The 17,685-nt window shown below is 43.0% G+C and overlaps 1 protein-coding gene across 1 annotated transcript in view; it reads left to right on the plus strand.

The window, feature by feature from the left end:
- The window catches only part of LOC128701788 (G-protein coupled receptor GRL101-like), a 692,032-nt gene that overhangs the window by 368,372 nt on the left and 305,975 nt on the right, over positions 1 to 17,685 (plus strand). The window contains exon 13 of the mRNA XM_070105094.1: positions 7,058 to 7,169. Coding sequence (XP_069961195.1) covers positions 7,058 to 7,169 — 112 coding nt within the window. The remainder of the gene's footprint in view (positions 1 to 7,057; positions 7,170 to 17,685) is intronic.

A 17,685-nucleotide genomic window follows, 5' to 3' on the forward strand; every position in this document is an offset into this window, starting at 1 on the left:
ATAGTCACGAGAACACCATAGTCACGAGAACACCATAGTCACGAGAACACCATAGTCACGAGAACACCATAGTCACGAGAACACCATAGTCACGAGAACACCATAGCCACGAGAACACCATAGTCACGAGAACACCATAGTCACGAGAACACCATAGTCACGAGAACACCATAGTCACGAGAACACCATAGTCACGAGAACACCATAGTCACGAGAACACCATAGTCACGAGAACACCATAGTCACAAGAACACCATAGTCACGAGAACACCATAGTCACGAGAACACCATAGTCACGAGAACACCATAGTCACGAGAACACCATAGTCACGAGAACACCATAGTCACGAGAACACCATAGTCACGAGAACACCATAGTCACGAGAACACCATAGTCACGAGAACACCATAGTCACGAGAACACCATAGTCACGAGAACACCATAGTCACGAGAACACCATAGTCACGAGAACACCATAGTCACGAGAACACCATAGTCACGAGAACACCATAGTGACGAGAACACCATACGTACAAGAACACCATACGTACAAGAACACCATAGTCACGAGAACACCATAGTCACGAGAACACCATAGTCACGAGAACACCATAGTCACGAGAACACCATAGTCACGAGAACACCATAGTCACGAGAACACCATAGTCACGAGAACACCATAGTCACGAGAACACCAGTAGAACACCATCACTAGAACACCATAGTCACTAGAACACCATAGTCACGAGAACACCATAGTCACGAGAACACGTCACAAGAACACCATAGTCACGAGAACACCATAGTCACGAGAACACCATAGTCACGAGAACACCATAGTCACGAGAACACCATAGTCACGAGAACACCATAGTCACAAGAACACCATACGTACAAGAACACCATAGTCACGAGAACACCATAGTCACGAGAACACCATAGTCACGAGAACACCATAGTCACGAGAACACCATAGTCACGAGAACACCATAGTCACGAGAACACCATAGTCACGAGAACACCATAGTCACGAGAACACCATAGTCACTAGAACACCATAGTCACGAGAACACCATAGTCACAAGAATACCATAGTCACGAGAACACCATAGTCACGAGAACACCATACATAGAGAACACCATAGTCACAAGAACACCATAGTCACAAGAACACCATAGTCACGAGAACACCATAGTCACAAGAACACCATAGTCACGAGAACACCATAGTCACGAGAACACCATAGTCACGAGAACACCATAGTCACGAGAACACCATAGTCACGAGAACACCATAGTCACGAGTCACGAGAACACCATAGTCACGAGAACACCATAGTCACGAGAACACCATAGTCACGAGAACACCATAGTCACGAGAACACCATAGTCACGAGAACACCATAGTCACGAGAACACCACAGTCACGAGAACACCATAGTCACAAGAACACCATAGCCACGAGAACACCATAGTCACGAGAACACCATAGTCACGAGAATACCATAGTCACAAGAACACCATAGTCACGATTACACCATAGTCACGAGAACACCATAGTCACGAGAACACCATAGTCACGAGAACACCATAGTCACGAGAACACCATAGTCACGAGAACACCATAGTCACGAGAACACCATAGTCACGAGAACACCATACTCACGAGAAAACCATAGTCACAAGAACACCATAGCCACGAGAACACCATAGTCACGAGAACACCATAGTCACGAGAACACCATAGTCACGAGAACACCATAGTCACAAGAACACCATAGTCACGAGAACACCATAGTCACGAGAACACCATAGTCACGAGAACACCATAGTCACGAGAACACCATAGTCACGAGAACACCATAGTCACGAGAACACCATAGTCACGAGAACACCATAGTCACGAGAACACCATAGTCACGAGAACACCATAGTCACGAGAACACCATAGTCACGAGAACACCATAGTCACGAGAACACCATAGTCACGAGAACACCATAGTCACGAGAACACCATAGTCACGAGAACACCATAGTCACAAGAACACCATACGTACAAGAACACCATAGTCACGAGAACACCATAGTCACAAGAACACCATAGTCACAAGAACACCATACGTACAAGAACACCATAGTCACGAGAAAACCATAGTCACGAGAACACCATAGTCACATGAACACCATAACAACGAGAACACCATAGTCACGAGAACACCATAGTCACGAGAACACCATAGTCACGAGAACACCATAGTCACGAGAACACCATAGTCACGAGAACACCATAGTCACGAGAACACCATAGTCACGAGAACACCATAGTCACGAGAACACCATAGTCACGAGAACACCATAGTCACGAGAACACCATAGTCACGAGAACACCATAGTCACGAGAACACCATAGTCACGAGAACACCATAGTCACGAGAACACCATAGTCACGAGAACACCATAGTCACGAGAACACCATAGTCACGAGAACACCATAGTCACGAGAACACCATAGTCACGAGAACACCATAGTCACGAGAACACCATAGTCACGAGAACACCATAGTCACGAGAACACCATAGTCACGAGAACACCATAGTCACGAGAACACCATAGTCACGAGAACACCATAGTCACGAGAACACCACCATAGTCACGAGAACACCATAGTCACGAGAACACCATAGTCACGAGAACACCATAGTCACGAGAACACCATAGTCACGAGAACACCATAGTCACGAGAACACCATAGTCACGAGAACACCATAGTCACGAGAACACCATAGTCACGAGAACACCATAGTCACGAGAACACCATAGTCACGAGAACACCATAGTCACGAGAACACCATAGTCACGAGAACACCATAGTCACGAGAACACCATAGTCACGAGAACACCATAGTCACGAGAACACCATAGTCACGAGAACACCATAGAACACCATCACAAGAACACTATAGTCACGAGAACACAATAGTCACGAGAACACCATAGTCACGAGAACACCATAGTCACGAGAACACCATAGTCACGAGAACACCATAGTCACGAGAACACCATAGTCACAAGAACACCATAGTCACGAGAACACCATAGTCACGAGAACACCATAGTCACGAGAACACCATAGTCACGAGAACACCATAGTCACAAGAACACCATAGTCACGAGAACACCATAGTCACAAGAACACCATAGTCACGAGAACACCATAGTCACGAGAACACCATAGTACCATAGTCACGAGAACACCATAGTCACGAGAACACCATAGTCACGAGAACACCATAGTCACAAGAACACCATAGTCACGAGAACACCATAGTCACGAGAACACCATAGTCACGAGAACACCATAGTCACAAGAACACCATAGTCACGAGAACACCATAACACCATAGAAAGCGGGACATTATAGGAAAGAAAACCCGTTTGGTACGAGAATACCATTAGTACCACACATATCAGAACACCATAGGGACAAGACTGTTATAAAGAACTGAACATTATTGTAACAAAAACACCTTTGTTAAAAGAAATTCATAGGTATTAAATAACTAGTGGTACCAGAACACCATAGATACCTGAAAAAATAGGTACTGTAAGAGTAAGGAACAGAAAATCATTGGTATCTGAACATGACAGGAACCAGAATATCCTTGGTATTAGAATACCATTAATACAAGAATACCATTGGTAACAGGACACCATAGATACCAAAACACCATAAAGTCAGGGGTAGTTGTAACCAAACTCAAGCCTGACTACCACAACATCAGTCCGCATTGCCAGTTGCTCCATAGTAATAAGCTCACAATAGGCATAAGAACGCCAAGGGAAGAAGAAGACTGGTATTTCGAACTCTATAGGAAGTCGAACTCTTCTGAGATCAAAACCACAGAAGCATCAAAATTCAATAGGACCAGAACACCATAGGAAGTTGTACACTATAGTCACCAGAGCATCGTCCGGTAAAGAAACCCAACTTAAAAGAGAATATCCTAGCAGCTGGGTTAAGCCCTGGCTTTTTCTCTACGACTGTGGACATTCCTCTCCAACGGTATTCTTCGTCTGTCCCGTCTTCCCCGTTCACTCCAGTGACTGTCGTACTTTAACTTTCTTGTCTTGTCTTTGAGGACACCAAAAGCAACAGGCCACTATACGGACCAGACCAATATATGAATCATATCACTGGAACAAGAACGCCAACTAGGGACCAGAATATCAATAGTACCTCGAATTATAGGCTTCAGAAGAGAGTAATCAGTAGAACATCATAGGCACCCACCAGAACACCTTTGACACAAGAACGCCAGAAAAAAATAAATACCATTGGAACAAGAATACTGTTGGTACCAGAACACCATAAGCACTAGAATACCATAAGTACCAAAACACCATGAAAATCGAAACACTTTCTGAAGCTGAACATTAAAATGGTATAAAATACCGACAGGTTGTTAGGTAAGACACATATGCAACGGTTAGGTTCAATCTGTTCAATCTGTCAGACACTGCAACACAAGGGTATCTTGGTACAGACCTGAAATCTACTTCGACAACTTCTACTAGTGAAAACGGCTGGATTTGAGAGGGACCTGACCTCCCAAAGTGACCTACGTCTCACCTCCTGGCGCTATATAAGGCTCCATCCTGTCCATTCAACTTCATATTGTTTCAGACTTCGGAACAATGCTCTTCTCCAGACTGAGGGACTGACCACCTCAAAACTTTAAGGGTGATGGACTGATTACATCGTCTTCAAGTCTCTTCTGCTTCTATCAACATTTCTGTACTCGACTGAAGAAGCCTAACACCATGAAAATCGAAACACTATCTGAAGCTGAACACTACAGTGACCAGAATAACTTAGGGACAAGAACAGTATAGTGTTCAGAATCTTATAGGCACCGGAAAGCTGAGGTTCCAGTAAACTAAATAAGGTATTTGAACCACAGATACAAGACCATCATAGATGTTAAACGAGACACTTGCGCAACATTTGGGTATCTTATTGTGTAAAAGTTTCGCCAGCCAGTGGCTTTCTCAGTCTAATAAACAAAGAGGTGGACAATGAGGAGGAGTTTGAGGTAATCAGTCCCTCAGTTTGGGGTCGATGTCTTCAGTACATCAGTCTTAACAAAAGTGCAAGATGAGGTGGGGCTTAAGACGTTTCGGTCCGACTTGGACCAAAACGTCGTCTTAAGCTTTTCCTCCAATGCTCTTTTCTAGTGGAAGTAGGTTGTGCCAATAGGTAAGGCAAGCAGAATTATCTGCGTTGAAAACCCAAGATGCTGCTGTGTCAGACAGATGTTGCTGTGTCAGATGTTGCTGTGTCAGACAGATGTTACTATGTCAGACACATGTTGCTGTATCAGACAGATGTTGCTATGAAAGTTAAGACACTTGTGGAACATCTGGTTATCTTAATCTCTACAACCACGGTGCTGCAAACACCAACTCCAAGGCTGAGGGACTGATTACCTCATCTTTTGTACACAGTTCTTCAGTTTTCTACTTATGTCCAGGAATCTGTATTGATAAAGCAACTGGATGGCGAAACGTCTACAATAAAGATAACCAGATGTTGCACAAGTGTCTTAACTTTCATCTTGTCGGTATTTGTATACCTGTCTTGCACAGATGTTGCTATGTCCGACAGATGTTGCTATGTCAGAGACATGTTGCTATATCAGACAGATGTTGCTATGTCTGACAGATATTGCTATGTCAGACACATGTTGCTATATCAGACAGATGTTGCTATGTCTGACAGATATTGCTATGTCAGACACATGTTGCTGTATCAGACAGATGTTGCTATGTCTGACAGATATTGCTATGTCAGACACATGTTGCTGTATCAGACAGATGTTGCTATGTCTGACAGATATTGCTATGTCAGACACATGTTGCTGTATCAGACAGATGTTGCTATGTCTGACAGATATTGCTATGTCAGACACATGTTGCTATATCAGACAGATGTTGCTATGTCTGACAGATATTGCTATGTCAGACACATGTTACTGTATCAGACAGATGTTGCTATGTCTGACAGATATTGCTATGTCAGACACATGTTGCTTTATCAGACAGGTGTTGCAATGTCTGACAGAATTTGAATAAACGCTTTATAAAAACCAACATGTGGATAAATAAGATACTTATGCAACATTTAGATATCTTGATAGGCATTAAAACACCATAGGAACCAAAACAGCGCTTGTACTACGCCACTATAAGCGTTAAAAAACACGCTGAAAAATTATGTAAACAGAAGAGCACTCTGAGGCTGAAAACAATTATATATTAAAAATATAAGTTACCACTATAATAATAATAATAATAATCTTTATTTACTACAAGTACATGTACATGGTATACAGTCCTAGCTGACAACAATGACATACTACTACATAGAAAGCCACTTGTTATGCTGAGCGTCTCGGGCAAATTAGGTCAGTGTCCCAGGATGCGACCCACACCAGTCGACTAACACCCAGGTACCCATTTTACTGATGGGGAACATAGACAACAGGTGGAAAGAAACATGCCCAATGTTTCTACTCTGGCTGGGAATCGAACCCAGGCCCTCACAGTGTGAAGCGAGAGCGTTAACCACCAGGCCACCAGAGCCTGGTTCTAGACTCCAAAGAACCAGAACATCAGGTTCCAAAACTCGTCAAGAACCCTAGCATCCTAAATACAATAAAACCGTGGGTACCAGAATGCAACCGGGAAATTGGAATCCAAAAACCATTGGTTCTAAACACAATGAGAACAGTTAGGAACTAAAAACCACAAGAGCAAGAACAAGCATCGGAACACCATAGGCACCAGAATGACAGTACGAGAGATCAAACCACGATACGGGTGGGGATCGAACTCAAGGCAAGTGGGTCATAAAACTTCAGCCCTCGAGTTCGATCCCCACCCGTATCGTAGATTGTTCCCAGTTGCGTTATTACGATTACAATAGATCGATTGAGGTAGGAATAATGATTCTCTAGCTATACTAGTCTAAGTTGGAACTCTCGTTGTTGTTTCAGCGTTCCAGTGCTCGAGGCAAGTGCCAGAGTGCCAGTGCCACCACCTGGAGGCTGACTGTTCAGGACTCAACCTAAAGAACTTCCCAGACATCGAGGACAACATCAACCGCCTGTGAGTACTAACCTGGGAGCAACAGGGAGGGAAGGAGATGGCGATACAGATGATAGTAATGGTGAAGGTACATTAGTTTAAGAGAGCTCAAGTAATATGAAAACTCTCACCACAGACATTATTTCCTTAGTACAAGAATGGTATACAATACCGACAAGATGAAGATTTAGACACAGGTGCAACATTTGGGTATCTTTATTGTAGACGTTTCGCCATCCAGTGGCTTTATCAATACAGATTCTAGGACATAATTTGAAGACAGTAGAACTATATACAAAATATGAGGTAATCAATCCCTCAGCCTTGGAGTTGGTGTGAAGATCACGGTGGTCGTGAAGATTCTGGATCAGAGGCAAGAAGGCTGGTGCTTATATACTAACATCAGGTGGAAAGGGGACGGGTAGCAGACGAGGGTATAGTCACTGGTAGGCGAAATGAAAAAATCAGTGTTACAAACTAACAATACCACTGGAGACAGTAAACAGGGGGATGCCCAGCGAAACAGTGAAGATAAAATTCCAGAACTAACTCGCACCATTGATAGTAAAAGTGTTGAAGATAGTAATGAGATAGGAAAACACGCAGTAGGGAATGCAGTCACAAAAAAACAGGGCAAACAGAAACCAGGCCTATGCGAATCCTATGCATTAGGTATCTGCAGGCATGGAATACCTGATAAACCGATGGGACATGCAACTTTGACCACCCCAGAAAATGCCGTGACCATATGACAACAGGAAAATGCAACCTTCCTTCCTGTAAGCTTTTCCACCCCGAAATGTGTCACCCTTCACTTCAGGAGAGACAATATTATAACATATTGTCAGGCACACCACCTAAAAGGGACAAAAAGACACAGAACATCCAGACCTGGGTAGCCACAAACACTCCAGACAGAGGTTTTTTTTTTTAGCGCCAGGAAGGAAAAAAAGCTGGCAGGAAATGACAGAAATTGTACACCAACTCCAGTCATTTCTGGAGTGGAATCACAGTCGATGGCCTCCACTCCATGATGATGATAATCAGGGGGGAAGCGCTAAACCTGTAGGATCATACAGCGCTTGTGGAGGGGGGGATGTGGAAGGAATTCAGGATTAATTCGGGGAAGTGGAGCACAGATCCAATTCCCTAGATCAAGAGTCCCCTCACCAGCATCAAGGAACCTTCCTCGAAGGGCCTCCACTCCAAAACAACAGATATTAGTGCCAGCAAAAAAAAACCCTCCCCCATACCACAAATACCACCAATCCAAAGATATTCTTCTCTGCAAATATACAGTGTTTAAAGCCAGCAACGACCAACAAAATACCTTTCATCCGTGGACTGCTTACAGAGTCAAATGCAATGTTCGCGGTTTTCACAGAGACCCACATAAAGGATCACTTATGCCAAATCAAAGTCGAGAACAACATCCAGTATTGGGCCCCTACTTAGACGAGATAGGTCCTACACAGATGACAGCAAGGAAATGAGTCGAAAATCTAAATGATTTTTTTACGAGAGACAATTTGGCAAACACGAACCAATCTGATATTACCGTGACGCCAATTGACTTCGAAAAGGCGATAAATGACATGCCCATGCACAGTGCCCCAGGGCCAGACTCATGGAACTACGTGTTCATCAAGAACTGCAAGAAACCTCTATCATGTGCTTTTAACATCCTATGGAGAGGGAACATGGACACGAGGGTCGTCCCACAGTTACTAAAAACAACAGACATAGCCCCACTCCACAAAGGTGGCAGTAAAGCAATAGCAAAGAACTACAGACCGATAGCACTAACATCCCATATCATAAAAATCTTTGAAAGGGTCCTAAGATCACCACCCATCTAGAAACCCATCAGTTACACAACCCAGGGCAACATGGGTTTAGAACAGGTCGCTCCTGTCTGTCTCAACTATTGGATCACTACGACAAGGTCCTAGATGTTATAGAGGATAAACAAAACACAGATGTAATATTTACCTGGAGTTTACCTGGAGAGAGTTCCGGAGGTCAACGCCCCCGCAGCCCGGTCTGTGACCAGGCCTCCTGGTGGATCAGAGCCTGATCAACCAGGCTGTTACGGCTGGCTGCACGCAAACCAACGTACGAGCCACAGCCCGGCTTCGACGGCTTCGACAAGTGTGACCATGGCGTAATAACACACAAAATGCGTGATAAAGGAATAACAGGAAAAGTTGGTCGATGGATCTATAATTTCCTCACTAACAGAACACAGAGAGTAGTCGTCAACAGAGTAAAGTCCGAGGCAGCTACGGTAAAAAGCTCTGTTCCACAAGGCACAGTACTCGTTCCCATCTTGTTTCTCATCCTCATATCTGACATAGACAAGGATGTCAGCCACAGCACCGTGTCTTTCTCTGCAGACGACACCCGAATCTGCATGACAGTGTCTTCCATTGCAGACACTGCAAGGCTCCAGGCGGACATCAACCAAATCTTTCAGTGGGCTGCAGAAAACAATATGAAGTTCAACGATGAGAAATTTCAATTACTCAGATATGGAAAGCGTGAAGAAATTAAAACTTCATCAGAGTATAATACAAATTCTAACCACACAATAGAGTGATAAAATAACGTCAAAGACCTGGGAGTGATCATGTCGGAGGATCTCACCTTCAAGGACCATAACATTGTATCAATCGCATCTGCTAGAAAAATGACAGGATGGATAATGAAAACCTTCAAAACTAGGGATGCCAAGCCCATGATGACACTCTTCAGGTCACTTGTTCTATCTAGGCTGGAATATTGCTGCACTCTAACAGCACCTTTCAAGGCAGGTGAAATTGCTGACCTAGAGAATGTACAGAGAACTTTCACGGCGCGCATAACGGAGATAAAACACCTCAATTACTGGGAGCGCTTGAAGTTCCTGAACCTGTACTCCCTGGAACGCAGGAGGGAGAGATACATGATTATATACACCTGGAAAATCCTAGAGGGACTAGTACCGAATTTGCACACGAAAATCACTCACTACGAAAGCAAAAGACTTGGCAGACGATGCACCATCCCCCCAAATGAAAAGCAGGGGTGTCACTAGCACGTTAAGAGACCATACAATAAGTGTCAGGGGCCCGAGACTGTTCAACTGCCTCTCAGCATACATAAGGGGGATTACCAATAGACCCCTGACTGTCTTCAAGAAGATACTGGACAAGCACCAAAATTCAATACCTGACCCGGCGGGCTGTAGTTCCTACGTAAGGCTGCGTTCGGCCAGCAGTGACAGCCTGGTTGATAAGGCCCTGATCTACCATGAGGCCTGGTCACGGACCGGGCCGCGGAGGCATTATCCCCTGAAACCCACTCCAGGTACAAGGTACAATTGTGACGTGTACCTTGCTCAGTGAAGTCATGTCTAATGTGCTCTTTGTAGAACTAATCCACAATGTCCTCAAGCATCTATTAGGAGAGAAAAGACGAGTTTTTAGACACATCAAAGGAGGAGAGAGATATTTATGTACAGTTCAGAACATTAAAGGAAGCTTTTCGCCACAAGTGACTTCAGTCCTAATACAGAGAAAACTAAGAAAACAAGAATAATATAGTGGCAGGAGTCAGGTAGAGTGTCGCGTGGGTAGTGGTAGTAGTAGTGATGGTGGTGGTGGTGGTAGTAGTAGTAGTAGTGATGGTGGTGGTAGTAGTGCTAGTAGTAGTGATGGTGGTGGTGGTGGTAGTAGTAGTAGTGATGGTGGTGGTAGTAGTGCTAGTAGTAGTGATGGTGGTGGTGGTAGTAGTAGTAGTAGTAGTAGTAGTAGTAGTAGTAGGGATGGTGGTGGTGGTAGTAGTAGTAGTGATGGTGGTGGTAGTAGTGCTAGTAGTAGTGATGGTGGTGGTGGTGGTAGTAGTAGTAGTAGTAGGGATGGTGGTGGTGGTGGTGGTAGTAGTAGTAGTGATAGTGGTGGTGGTGGTGGTAGTAGTAGTGATGGTGGTGGTGGTGGTAGTAGTAGTAATGATGGTGGCAGTAGTGCTAGTAGTAGTGATGGTGGTGGTGGTGGTGGTGGTAGTAGTAGTAGTAGTAGTAGGGATATTGGTGGTGGTGGTGGTGGTGGTAGTAGTAGTAGTAGGGATGGTGGTGGTGGTGGTGGTAGTAGTAGTAGTAGTAGTAGTAGCAGGGATGGTGGTGGTGGTAGTAGTAGTGATGGTGGTGGTAGTAGTGCTAGTAGTAGTGATGGTGGTGGTGGTGGTGGTAGTAGTAGTAGTAGTAAGGATGGTGGTGGTGGTGGTAGTAGTAGTAGTAGTAGTAGGGATGGTGGTGGTAGTAGTGCTAGTAGTAGTGATGGTGGTGGTAGTAGTGCTAGTAGTAGTGATGGTGGTGGTGGTAGTAGTAGTAGTAGTAGTAGGGATGGCGGTGGTGGTGGTGGTAGTAGTAGTAGTGATGGTGGTGGTGGTAGTAGTAGTAGTGATGGTGTTGGTGATGGTGGTGGTAGTAGTAGTAGTAGTAGTGACGGTGATGGTGGTGGTGATAGTAGTAGTAGTAGTGATGGTGATGGTAGTAGTAGTAGTAGTAGTAGTAGTGATGGTAATGGTGGTGGTGGTAGTAGTAGTAGTAGTAGTAGTAGTAGTAGTGATGGTGATGGTGGTGGTAGTAGTAGCAGTAGTAGTAGTAGTAGTAGTAGTAGTAGTGATGGTGATGGTGGTGGTAGTAGTAGTAGTGGTGGTAGTGATGGTGGTGGTGGTAGTAGTAGTAGTAGTAGTAGTAGTAGTAGTAGTAGTAGTGATGGTGATGGTGGTGGTGGTGGTAGTAGTAGTAGTAGTTGAAGTGGAATTATGTGGAAGATGGGTTGGGTTAGAGAAGGACCTGTTGACAGCAGTCTCCAGAATGGGTAATATCCTGTTAGTTAGCAATTTAGAGATCCTGTAACTACCGGACGTTTGCTTTATAGTGTTACTGGCAGAATCAGGACTATCTTCTAAGCACTTTCGCCGTCTTAAATCGTCTTCTTTAATCACTAGTTTAGCCTCACTGAATTTCATGAGGTATCCAACATGGTTCCTATGTTGTTAGGTAAGACACATATGCATCAGTTAGGTATCTATATTTCGAAACGTTTCGCCTACACAGTAGGCTTCTTCAGTCCAGTACAGAAAAGTTGGTAGAAGCAGACGAGACTTGAAAACGATATAATCAGTCCATCACACTTGAAGTTTTGAGGTGGTCAGTCCCTCAGTCTGGAGAAGAGTATTGTTCCATAGTCTGAAACAATATGGAGTTGAAGTGACAGGATGGAGTCTTATATACCACCAGGAGGTGATATGTAGGCCACTAGTAGAGGTAAGAATGTAGTCGTTAGGTCACGTCCCTCTCAAATCGTCCCTATGTTGCACACACGCGTTTTTACGGTCATTGCTGTAAGCATTTTTGTGTTCTGTGATCCTAATGTCCAGAGATCTGACTGTTTCCCCTACATATACTTTGTCACACCCCCCACATGGTATAGTGTAGATTCCTGCACTTGTACCAGAATCATGCTTGGTTTTTGTATCAGGTTCTTAATAGTAATTGATGAGCTGGTAGATATTTTGGCCAGTTTTCTGTCAAACATTTTTGAAGCATTAGTGGAAACGTTGCTGACCGGTGAAACGATCTAACTTGGAGGATTTTCTTCAACTTGACTAGTGTTGGTCTTGCTGAGGATATGTGTCGCACGTTTCCTGCAGTCACATTTGAAGTGTAGGGGAAAGTGCTGTGAACTAAAAGAGTTGGTGATGTATCTACATTCTTCTTCGAGGAACTGCGGACTGGAAATTCTGTAGGCTCTCAGAAAGAAGCCAATAACTACCCGTCTTTTAGTTCTGGTGTCATGGTGAGAGAAGAAATGTAGAAGATCGTTCTTGTAGGTAGGTTTACGGTAGACTTTAAAAGAAAGTCTGTTTTCACCAGTGTGTAGGAGAACGTAGAGGAAAGGTAACTGGTTGTCCTTCTCCTCCTCTAGTGTAAATTTAATAGTAGGTTCCAGAGTGTTGATGAAGTTACTTACTAGAGTCAATTATAGATGATATTATAAGAAGCCATCTTTATAAGCATAATTTGATTAATGATACTCAGCATGGATTCACGAGGGGCCGTTCCTGCCTAACTAATGTATTAACTTTCTTCAATAAAGCTTTAGAGGCTTATAGCGTACACTTAGGCACTGTTAACATGACTCACGAAATCGTAATGACACGATTGCAAACAAACCATACCACGGGCGGGATTTGAACCCGCGGTCAGAGAGTGTCAAAACTCCCGCCCGTAGTATGGTTTCTTAGACACTGTTGTCAACGCTTCAGATTTCTACTTACCATAACTTCCAAGTTCTTTTCACATTTTGTGATCAAGTTCTGCTTCACCTTCTTTATAACTTCGAGGGTTATTTTCATTCCCAAGGACTAGTACTTTACACTTATCCACATTGAACTTCATCTGCCACTTTTCAAACCAAGACATTAATTTGTCTAAATCCTCCTGGAGTTCATTATCCTCCTCAGAATGAATCATACGGCCTATTTTTGTGTCATCAGCAAATTTGCTCATGCCGCTTGTAATTCCTTCAAGGTCATTAATGTAAATTATGAACAAGAGAGGGCCTAAAACTGATCCTTGTGGAACCCCACTAGTGACTAATCTCCATTCAGATTTGACCCCATTAATGGTAACTCTCCGCTTTCTATTGGTAAGCCATGCCTCAATCCATGCTTGAACTTTACCTCCTATACCGTGAGCTGCCACTTTTCTTAAGAGTCTCTTGTGAGGTACTCTGTCGAAGGCTTTACTAAAATCCAAATAAACAATATCATATTCCTTATCACTGTCAACTGCCTCAAATGTTCTATTGAAGAACGTCAGTAAGTTTGTCAGGCAGGAGCGACCTCTCGTGAATCCATGCTGAGATTCATTTATCAAGTTATCCTCTTCAAGGTGACTTCTGATGTCAGCTATAATTGATTCTAATAACTTGCCCACTATAGATGTCAGGCTTATTGGACGGTAATTTGAAGGAGTGGACTTATCCCCTGATTTAAATACAGGAACTGTAGATGAATGGTTCAGAGAACCGACATGTTGATAAATTAGACACATGTGCAACTCTTGGGTATCTTTATTGAGGAAACGTTTCGCCACACAGTGGCTTCATCTCCTCCTGTTCATTTTCCTCCTTCATTCTCCTCCTGTTCTTCAAGATTCTCCTTTGTATGGACTGATGAAGCCACTGTGTGGCGAAACGTTTCCTCAATAAAGATACCCAAGAGTTGCACATGTGTCTAATTTATCAAATATAGGAACCACATTAGCCATCTTCCACAACTCTGGCACAACACCAGTAAGGATGGACGCATTAAACACACTCGTTAATGGCTGACTAAGTTCCATCTTGCATTCTTTAAGTACCCTGGAAAATAACTCGTCTGGTTCCAGTTTATCTATTTGATAACCACGTCCCTCGTGACAGTAATATCACTTTATGTGAATTTTTCAGGAATTGAATAATTTCTGGAATCTCATTTACGTCATCTTGTGAAAAGACTGACAAAAATAATCATTAAACAGAAAGCACATTTCCAGTTCGTTATTCGTCAGCTGTCCATTCCCAATTTTAAGTGGTCCTACTTTTCCCTTGGCTTTTGTTCTATACACTTGAAAGAACCGTTTCGGATTTCCTACAAGAGTGATGGACTGAACACATCAATTCCAGGGTGAGGGACTGATTACCTCAAACTTCTCCTCTCCTTACCTATTTCTACTTTGTATTGGACTGATGAAGCCACTGTGTGACGAAACGTTTCTTCAATAAAGATTCCCATGTGTTGCATAAGTGTCTCAATTCTTCAACTTGTCGGTTTTCGAAACCATTCATCACAGCCTTTGATATACCAGCAACGTTAATTTCATAGTCACGTTCAGCCTTACTAATCACCCTTTTTACTTCTCTTTTAAAATTAACATATTGCTCAGTAAGATTTACCTCACTTTTGATGCGCCTATAAATTCCCCTTTTCTCTCCTAAATCTCCTTAAGTCTCCTATTCACCCATTTTGGATCGTTCGTATTTGACGTAATTTCTCTATGGTGGATGTATGTACGTTGAGCACATTGTACACTAATAAAAAATAGCCATAAATGTAGATCCCTACATTAACGTATGATCATGATCAATTAAACCATTAGCTAGATAGTCCCAGTCGACATTAGACAGGGATTATCTAGCTAATGTTCTGCCGATTATCGGGACTAACTGTATTGTCCTTATTCTGGTACTCCCAGGTAATATTAAACTCAGTAGATTTGTGATCACTTGCGACAAACTCTTCAGTGATCTCCAGATTATTTACGAGTTTTGTTTATTTGACGAGACAGGTCAAGCAAGTTATTATCTCTGGTGGATAATAACTTGCTTGACCTTACACACTGTTTCAGAAAACAGTCCTGAACTGTTTCCATAAAGTCACTGGACTCCAGATTACCAGTCAAAGAATTCCAGTCAATTTGAAATTCCCTATCACTACGTTATTGTGTCCAGAAGCCCTGACAATTTCGTCCCAAAGAAGTCTCCCTCTATCGTGATCCAAGCCTGGAGCTCGGTATATTACACCTAGAATTAGTTTTTCTTGACCTTCTAGAAATTCTACCCAAATACATCCAGTTACTAATCCATCTATTTTTTACAGCCGATTTTATCCAATAATTTATATTTTCTCGTACATATAATGCAACTGATCCCTGTGGAACGCCACTTGTTACAGCCGATTTTATCCAATAATTTATATTTTCTCGAACATATAATGCAACTGATCCCTGTGGAACGCCACTTGTTACAGCCGATTTTATGCAATAATTTATATTTTCTCGTACATATAATGCAACTGATCCCTGTGGAACGCCACTTGTTACAGATCCTACTCAGATTTTATCCCATTCATACACACTCTGCTTCCTGTTGGTGAGCCATGACGCACTCCATGACAGTACATATTCCTCACTGCCATGAGCTGCCACTTTCTTTAAGTCTATGGTGCGGTACTCTATCATAAACCATAATAAAATCCAAAATAAACAATATCAAACTCTTTATCGTGGTCAACGGCCTCAATAGCTTTACTGAAAAATGTTAGTAAATTAGTTAGGCAATAATCTTCAAAAGCTAACTATAGTGATAACATAGCATTTGTTGTGGTGGAGATGGAAACAATCTAGAAAAGCTAAATAGTACGTACAGTGATCTCTAAACCTTCAGGCTGTAAATAAGGGTTGACGTTTCGACCGTTCGTCACTGTAGGAGCTGCCACCAATCACCGGTTCTCCAACACGCAAGTTATACTTTTGTATCAATCTAATCACATATTGATAAATTAGACACATGTGCAACTCTTGGGTATCTTTATTGAGGAAACGTTTCGCCACACAGTGGCTTCATCAGTCCATACAAAGGAGAATCTTGAAGAACGTTTCCTCAATAAAGATACCCAAGAGTTGCACATGTGTCTAATTTATCAACATGTCGGTTCTCTGAACCATTCATCTAACTAATCACATATTACTCGGTTAAATAATTTCCAGTAGTTCCTTCACGGGTTAGCCCAAATCACCGACCACATACGTTTTAAATAAGTGATCCACTGGTCAGATCCGACTGGTTCCAAAACCCTTGACTGGTTTGAAACGGATTCGTTGGACAATAAAATGGACTATAAACAGATGGGGTCTTAGGCGCCCTTATCAAACACAAACAATATAAAGCAGTAACGTAGAGCGGTAAGCTTGTCCTAATATACAATTACAGTTAGAAATAGAAATAGCCAGATCTTCACTTTAAGGTTATTAGTAGAATTTTCAAGAAGTTACTAGTAGAATCAACCATTGAAAATCAACCATTGAAATCACATTATGAAATCCTCTGTAGTCTGCAGTAAATCTAACAAACGGGCTTCCACAAGGATTATTTGCCACTTTTGTGGAAATTGGTGTCACGCCCCTTGTGCAGATATCCAAGAACTATCTACAAGCGGTATTAAATCAGGGAAGTGTTTTTGGATATGCTCAAATGAGATCAATCTGTGGACTAAAATCACATTGGTATTAAAAAAGGATAACATCAAAGCAGCCTTCATAGAAAACCTGGAAGCATTCTATAACAGATGGGAAAATAAAAAGTCTGGGCTGGATGGTATCGCCCTTGAAGCTGTCCATGTAGTCAGAAACTGTAAGGCTGGAGGTGCTGTCCTGGTAGTCAGTAACTGTGGGGCTGATAGTGCTGTCCTGGTAGTCAGTAACTGTGGGGCTGATAGTGCTGTCCTGGGAGACAGTAATGGTGAAGCTGGAGGTGCTGTCCTGGTAGTCAGTAACTGTGGGGCTGATAGTGCTGCCCTGGTAGTCAGTAACTGTGGGGCTGATAGTGCTGCCCTGGTAGTCAGTAACTGTGGGGCTGATAGTGCTGTCCTGGGAGACAGTAATGGTGAAGCTGGAGGTGCTGTCCTGGGTGACAGTAATGGTGAGCATGGAGGTGCTGTCCTGGGAGAC

Source organism: Cherax quadricarinatus, chromosome 96 (assembly GCF_038502225.1).
Source record: "Cherax quadricarinatus isolate ZL_2023a chromosome 96, ASM3850222v1, whole genome shotgun sequence".
In the NCBI taxonomy this organism is placed as follows: Eukaryota; Metazoa; Arthropoda; class Malacostraca; order Decapoda; family Parastacidae; genus Cherax; species Cherax quadricarinatus.